This window comes from Amblyomma maculatum, chromosome 2 (genome assembly GCF_055883805.1).
Source record: "Amblyomma maculatum isolate TAMU_Amacu chromosome 2, ASM5588380v1, whole genome shotgun sequence".
In the NCBI taxonomy this organism is placed as follows: domain Eukaryota; kingdom Metazoa; phylum Arthropoda; class Arachnida; order Ixodida; family Ixodidae; genus Amblyomma; species Amblyomma maculatum.
Genome location: NC_139345.1, coordinates 189,827,201 through 189,835,287, shown reverse-complemented (window position 1 = coordinate 189,835,287; position 8,087 = coordinate 189,827,201). Strand labels below are relative to the sequence as shown.

Sequence of the window (8,087 nt, the reverse complement as noted above, 5' to 3'; positions counted from 1 at the left end):
ACACCACTAATCTCGGACGTGGTGTTAGGTTATTCACAGTTGCGTCAGGTAGCAAAAGGGCAATTTTTCCTTACATAATATGGTCATGCTGTGTCTGCCTAGTGTACATTAGTGCTGTCTTTAGAGCTACTACGGAGCCATCACATGCACTTTGAAGTTTAATTTTGCACAAATATTTGAACAAGTCACTAAGATGCACAAGGATATTTGATTCTGTTGTGAAAAAAATATAAGTTGCGTAGCCCTAAAGTGTACCTAATTTGCCATGGCCTTTTTTCTGTTCCCTGTTGATAGAATGAAAAAAAAAAAAAATGCATACCTACTATAAACTTTGACAGCAGCTTTATTTAGCACATTTTACAGCCAAGACATTCCGAGATGAACATCCACGGCTGCTACGTATTAGTTCATAATATTAACAATCACACGGCACCAATCGCTGACATCACTGCACTTCTTTTTCAGCGACCATCAGGATGAAACGGCCCAGTCAGCGATTGAGGAACCCCTCTACAAAGAGCGAAAATTCCTTGTGTTCGAGGGTTGCCTGCGGCAGCTTCTTGAGACCTGAACAATGTGCGGGCAAACAAGAACCCTTTACTTTAGCATAGCGGGAAGCCTTGTGACTGTGAAGGGGACATGCTCACTGCAGCATTCTTTCCTCTGAAAAAGCCAACCACTGGTTGAAGGAAAAGCAGCAAGAAATGTCCTCCTGGCTGCAGGCATCTTGTTCTCTGGCTGCGGTATAGCTTCAGTTCTTCGGTTCCTGCAATCCATTGGGGTGCAAGGCATCACAGAGAGGACCTACTACAACTACCAATGGGCATACTTGCTACCTGCCAGAAATGAGGTTTGACAATAAGGATATCTCTCATACAACATTCAAGTCAAAGTATATGTCATTAACTCGATAACTAGATGTCGCATCCTTTCATGACAACAACTTGAAGCTACAATGCAACATATAAAACATATAAAATGCAGCACATATGCAACAGCGGAGGCATTGCAGTGCAATGCACCTGCTACTGCACATCTCTGTTGCCTTTGGCTACCAGCTGCATGCTCTAGTACTGAAGGCATAATTTTTGCAATATTTTTTTTTTAGTAAATGTGCTGTGAGGAAAGTGAAAAGCAATGCAGCATTTGAAACCTGCCCCCCTCATCCTAATATGCATTAAGGCAATCACATGACTGCAAGTTTGTAGACTCTAAATTAAACATCTCCTTCTTTGCAGCTTTTTCAGCAAAGGCAAGCAGAACTTGCTAGTGAGCTTGTAGGGACAACAACAGACCTGGCAGGGGATGGTCGCTGTGACTCGCCAGGCTACAGCGCAAAGTACATGACTTGCAGTGTACTAGCTGTGCAGAATGGAGCCATTTTGCACACTGCACAAGTTCAAGTCGGTGAGGTAATGCGACTCATCCTTTCCGACAACTGAGGTTCCTCCTAACATCACATCCTATCTTACGGCATTTCAACCCTTCTGCTCCAACTTCAGTGCACACGGACGCAAGTGGCATAGGCCTCAGTGCTGTCCTCGTTTAGCGCTATGACGACTGTGAACATGTGATTGCTTACGCCAGTCGGACTCTAAGCAAGACTGAGCACAACTACACCATCACCGAGCAGAAATGTCTCGCGGTTGTTTTCGCCGTGCAGCGGTTTTGCTGCTACCTGTACGGAGAGCCTTTCGTAGTAGTAACCGATCACCATTCCCTATGCTGGCTACTCAATCTCTGTGATCCGTCTAGTCGCCTAGCCCGCTGGGCACTTCGCTTGCAAGAATACGACTACAGCATTTCATACAAAAGTGGCCGACGCACGCAGATGGAGACTGCCTCTCCTGGTTGCCACCTGCCACGACGGAATGCGACGCGGACAACTTTGATCATTACGTCACTGCTTTATCTCAGAGATTTCCAAATACTCATACCTTTTGAACCGAGGAACACACCGATCAGCATCTGGAGTCGTTCTTAGCTGCTGCTCAAGACCCAAGCTCGAACAGCCAGTTTTGCCTATGCCTATGTGATGGCCTGCTATACAAAAATGTTTACTCTCGTGGCTGCTTGCTCCAGGAAAGTGTCTTGTTTTTTTCACCCAGCCCACGACCAACTTGTCGTCCCCACTCCCTGCACGGCCGCCGCTACCGGCCAACTCTGCGATTACGATACTTCATTAGATAAGAAGGCTGTGAGAATCCGTTTTGCTACAGACTGTCGGTTAATTGAATATTCTTTTTGGCTTTGTTTAAACCTTGACCTGGCTTAGTATTTTACGCTGTGTTTGAATTTTCTTCCCAGGCTTTATTTTTCACTAACTAACAGTTCTACACCTTTCTTGCTTAGATATCTACAAGTTCTGGCACTTTAGAGGAATGAGATGTCTGTTCTTAAACAGTGCCACAAAACAGACACTTGACGCAGTGCATAACTTGGCGTTCATAAAATAGCATTCTCTATTTTTCCACCTTAAAAATAAACGCACTTCCATGCACCACTCGAAGCAGTGCGCCTGCACACGTGATAAAGTTTAGAATACAGCATGCAGTGAAGCGACAATCACCTGAGATTAAAGGGGAGGGTGCCTGAATCCCATGTAGCTCGCCGACGGAAATTCACGCCGAACCCGGCAAACGACGCAGGCTGGCAGGACCACCCTGTTGCCTTCGCCTAGCCTGCCCCAAATCCACTTGGTAAACAAGCGGTAGGCTATGAAGCGGTGCTGCCTGAAAATACCACGCTTTACAGTAAACGGATCATACACACACAAAAAAAAAAAAAATAATGCGAATCTGTCACCTGACGCTTCCGCACTACCTACTTGTTTACATCTCCGTCTCCATCGATGTTCGCTCCCTCCTCCTCTCGTGCAATGTGCACAGCCCGAAGGACTTCGGGCGTTAGGCACACGCTTTGGAACGCTGGGTGGATCGTAATGCAGCCGCCGTCCTGCTGGCACACCACCAGCACCTCCGGCATGCTGCGGCAGCACACATCTTCTTCAGGTGTGGGCATGCTTTCGCAGCGGCCGCAGCGGCACCTGCGCATAAGTAAAATGTGAAAAGGCCGCGAAGCAAACACGAAATGGCATTTCGTGAAATAAGAAAGTTGTAATAACTTATGTGCAGTGGCGCGTGCGCCACGGAACGCACCATAGTAGGCCGTCGTCTCCGTTGCCAGCGGGTGGTTCAGAAGGGCCAGTCGATGGCGTGCTGCTGTCGTCGCTGTCTAGCGGATCACGAAACGGAGTATAATCATATGGATCAAAGTCCAGCTCGGCCATAGAGAAACATACTTACGTAAAGAGCGGACACTCGAGCCGTTTCGCGGCCGAGCAAGTAAGGGTCTGACCACCCGCGAGGCGGCGTAGCGATGTTCGCTTCCACTCCACCTCAAAGGTAGATAGCTTGTCATACATACACAAGCTTGCATCAAAGCGCATGCTTTCATTGATCTTTCCATATAAACGTTGATACTGAGTCGGTCATATGCCGCCGGTTACGCCCACCTCACTGTGCTTTTCAATGCGTCACCTCGTTTGGCCGGTAACTTGTTTCCTTTTGTCTGCAGAAATAATTTCGCTTTTTTTTAGCTAAGAACGCTTTTAGCAAGTCGTTTGTAGCGCAACGTGAACGTACTTTTCACGTGTGACATAGAATAGGAGCCGTGAAACACTTTTAGTGTGCAGTTACTGTAAGTTTTTGGGTCGTGCTTTTCTGAAGAACATGTGCATTCTTTCGATTGATTATTTTTCTAAGATAGCTTCAAGACAAAGAATTTTTTGGTGGCTCAGATGTATCTTAACACAAACTTTTATTCGGCCCTACAAGAACTGCGTGTTGCGCATTTGTAATCGTTTTGTGAATGGTGTTTACTTCGCTGTGTTTGCAAAATGCATGGGCATTTGCCGCTTCGTAAGCACTATTTTTACATGCCGAATTCCTTGTCATGGCTAAAGCATTCTCGTTGGGGTCTAAGAAGCGCTGCTGCCTGTTCGGGGTCTGCATTTTGACGACATATACTGCTATAAGTCGCTAACAGTGGATTCCCTGTAATACCTTTGCCACACGGGCCGAGGACAATTTTGTCCGCGATCATGAGTATAAGCTTAGCATTGGGTTACTATTATGTATTCAGTGTGGTGTGTTTAAATTTCTGAACAGCCTACTGATCAAGGCTGATTTACAGAAATTCCGCGCGGGCTGTGCCTGCATTTTTTCCTCTTTACTTGTGTCTACCAGTTCACAACTCCTTTTCTGTTGTTCTCACGGGTGATGTTTTAGAGGAAGAACACACAGCCGGTATGCCAAATTCCTTCATCGTGACACTGTTCCGCGTGTTTCACTATACCTTCAATCTTGTTTGTCTTTGTAATATGATGTATTTTATAAAGTGTGTGATTCAATCCATTCAATATGTAAACAAGAAAATAAACTTTTTTGTATGAACCACTGCCTCCTTGTGTGCCACTGAGAAAAGCGACTCAATAATGGCAAAACATTACAATAACAACAGCTCTGATCGCTTTATTCTAACCTGCATCAACTAAGTCAGCCACGCTTATTTTCTGCTAGAACCTTGCCAGTATTTCCAGTAAAGCGGTTGCGATCCGTGACTTTAATACGTCCGTATGCATGGCATCGTTAAAGCACTTGCGCGCAACACTAGACGATGTAGTTGAATTTTTTAACCACTTAAGCTAAGTCAGAATTGAAAGCATTTCTATCGAAAGCGAAACTGAAACAGAGCAAATCACGTGCCGAAAATCTCGGAGGACGATATTAGCGGTCTGACCAGCCGCTCGGGGCGCTGGCGCTGCTCGGCCGCAGGGCCCTATGGAAGTGTCCGCTCTTTACGTAAGTATGTTTCTCTATGGCTCGGCAGCGGCTTCACGCAGCCTCGCTTCGAGCTCGGGATCCATGCGATCCATGGCGACCGACACGCGAACCGCCGCTCCGCAAACACGAAGGGGAAAAAATCGGAGCACTACCGGAAGTAAACAAACCGAGAGTCGGTGGCGTCACTTCGTGACGCATTATGGGCGGGGCGTCGGCCCGGACATTTTCTTTTTTTTTGGCCGGCGCATCGGCGTGTATGAGTTGAGGGCTACAGTGACGGGAGAGGAGGAGCGTCATTTTTAATATGGAATATCTGCGCTATTAAAGATGTTAGCCTAAAATTTTTTTGCGCTTTGCTGACTAGCGAAGGCACGCCGACCGCTCGTGCGCCTTTCTTAAGCACGGCTTCAAGCTTTTCTTGGGCCCTTTAAATTTTACTTTTTCCGCTGTATGTAGGTGATGGTGCCTCGTAGCGTTTCATTTGTGATACCCATACTTTTGTATGCACATGAGACAAATACCCTGGTAAGTTAGGGGCGCCGGTGGTATGCCGGCTGCACGAACCACCCACCCTCGTTACTTTATAGCTCGATGACGGTCCGCACCCCCCGCCCCCTCCCCCTTGTCGTAGGCAACCAGCGGCACACCCTCGTTCAGTGTTGTGCGTCGATGTGTGCGACTCAGCAGAAAGCAGCCGGCCACGCGAGCCCTTCGAGTTCTGAGAAGGGAGGTACAGAACGCGCCGTGCAGAGGCCTCAAAGCAGGGACGGAATGGGGATGGCGAATGCTTCTGCAAAGAGTGCCCCTGCTGCGCTTAACGGTTTCGATGAAGCGCGCGGTGTTGGAAAGTTAAAAAAAAAAAATCTTGTTAGCATCGGTGCGCTATTGGCTAGTTAATTTACGCTGGAATCCTCAGATTCGTTATAAGAACTGTTCTGATTGGTGTAAAATTCGTCCCAGAATATCAGGAAAAGTTTTTAAGTGGAGATTTTGGTGCGAAAAGAGCGCGCCGTATCTCGTCCGCCTTTGGTCTGCCTCTTATCCTGACTGCCTGAACCTTGGTCTGCCTGAATAAACCGCTTTGTGGAGGATGTCTGTCTCCAACAACTACGTGTCACCGGACGAACAGGCGAATGGTCTTCGTCGAGAGATCTTCGACGCCCTAAACTATCACATCACACATCTTCAATTTAACTTGTTCCAGCGTCCAGCAACGAACAAGCAGCGTGGATGCAAGAAGAAGAAGAGCGTTTATTCGAGATGGCATGCTGGTATTTATAGCCTACAAGCGGCTGCATGATAACGGCCAGAGCGCATGCGCGACTGATACATTACATCTTCCTCGGTGTAATCTTTAAAAGTCTGAGAGCACAATACGCGACACTTGTTGGAAATTCTGGTCGTAGTGAAGACGATTGGGCTGTCACTTTTGTCGGGTGGATCGCCTTGGCACAAATTGAGTGGGCTGTATTGTAGACTGCGACGCTTCCACGTTTTCCTGGGAAATGTCTTCGCTGCCAGAGTCATCTTCCGTTAAGTCGCTTCGGAAAGGCTTACGTGTGGCTAGAAGATGTTGTCGGTTGCGTCGAAGCACTTTGTTGTCCTCAGTAAGGGCGCGATAGGACCTTGGTGCTACCAGGCCCATGACTCGAGCCTTGCAGTCACATGCATTCCCTCGTACTCTTACAACTGCATCTTTTCTTAGTTCAGGCAGATTTTTCCCCTTTTGAGGGCCTTTGCTGGCGTGGTTGGCGCCGGGACTTCTGTTGACTGGAGCATGACACGAAGTCTGGTAGCCGAGTGCGTAACTTTCTGCCTTGAAGAGCTCTCCAGGGGACCGGCCTTCGGCTAGTGGAGTCGAGCGATAACCGAGAAGGCCCAACCAGAAGTCCTCGTTGAGCTCGCCAGTCTTCTTCATTATTATTTTGACAATTTGGACTCCCTTCTCGGCGAGGCCATTGGACCGTGGGAATCGCGGACTGGACGTGACATGCTTGAAGTCGTATCTAGAGGCGAACAAAGCAAATTCATGTAATGAAAACTGAGGACCGTTGTCGGTGCAGACTTCCAACGGAATCCCATACCGTGCAAAAATTGTGCTAAACTTAGCAATGACAGTGCATGTCGTTGTGTCAGTAAGCTTTTCGACTTCAGGGAAGTTTGAAAACGCATCGAACACGCACAGGTAGGAGTTTCCGCCGTACATAAAGATGTCAACACCCACTCTGTACCAGGCATATCCTGGGATCGGCCTAAGCAGCACTGGTTCGGTTTCTTGTTTGTAAGCGTATTTTTGACAAACAGAACAGGTCTTCACCATGGTTTCAATGTCCGTATTCAGTCTCGGCCAGAATACCAAGCGACGGGCTCTCGCTTTGCACTTATTTATGCCTATAGGTGACCTTCATCAATACGACCCAGTATTTCAGCTCTCATATTCTTCAAAATGACGACCTTTGTCTCCTTCATAATAATACCCTTAACTTCTGATAACTCAGGACCAAAAGGTTTCATCGAGCCTTCAATTTCTTCTCCATTCCTTAGTTGCCCCAACACTGTTTGCAAGTCTGGGTCAGAGGCTGCCGCTTCTGCCAGTCGATCAACCATTTTCCTGCTCACCAGCTCTAAAGTCACGCTCACTGCATGAACGTGGACGTCTTCAGTGAAGTCATCACGTTCGCTTGGAATGGCTGGCGACGATCTTGAAAGCGTATTGTTACGATGAAATAGCAAAGGGGTGTTTATTTACAGTGATATGGCAGTGGGATATGGTTAAGCCTACTAGCCCCAGTCACCAACGCTTCGTCTTCCCATTCTGTCCCACCATCACCATCCTTCATCGTCGTCATTAGCGTGACGTTTCCCCCCTACTCAGACGAAGCCCTCTGGGCGTGTTCGTGAGTCGTGCGAGGCTGACACGGCTTCAAGCGGGCAACATGACACATTTCGGTTTTGGCAGACCGCCGACCCGATGCTGTCAGGCGGGCTATTCCATAAGTTAAATCACTAAGGCGTTTGATAACCACATATGGGCCGTCATAATGGGCCAAGAGTTTTTGATGTAGGCCACGGCGCCGAATTGGACGCCATAGCCAGACTAAATCACCTACAGATCTGACCCGCCGGTGACTGGCATCGTATCGCACTTTAGAACGTTCTTGTGAAGCACCAGACCGTAATCGGGCGATTCTCCGAGCTTCTTCGGCGAGACAGAGGGTCTCAGCCAGGCAGGGGTCTTCACGG

The 8,087-nt window shown here is 47.9% G+C and overlaps 1 protein-coding gene across 2 annotated transcripts; it reads right to left on the bottom strand.

Moving 5' to 3' along the window:
- Positions 1-325: 325 nt before the first annotated feature.
- LOC146200751 (uncharacterized) lies at positions 326-3,324 on the bottom strand. 2 transcript variants are annotated; one of them, XM_084595592.1, is made up of 4 exons: positions 3,159-3,324; positions 2,828-3,046; positions 2,570-2,732; positions 326-766 (listed from the first exon to the last, which is right to left on the bottom strand). In XM_084595592.1, the coding sequence occupies exons 1-3, from the start codon at positions 3,287-3,289 to the stop codon at positions 2,576-2,578; spliced, it is 507 nt and encodes a 168-aa protein (XP_084451718.1). In that variant the 5' UTR covers positions 3,290-3,324; the 3' UTR covers positions 326-766; positions 2,570-2,575. The 2 variants fall into 2 exon arrangements, with proteins under 2 accessions (XP_084451718.1, XP_084451717.1); XM_084595591.1 differs by lacking the exon at positions 2,570-2,732.
- Positions 3,325-8,087: the final 4,763 nt, after the last annotated feature.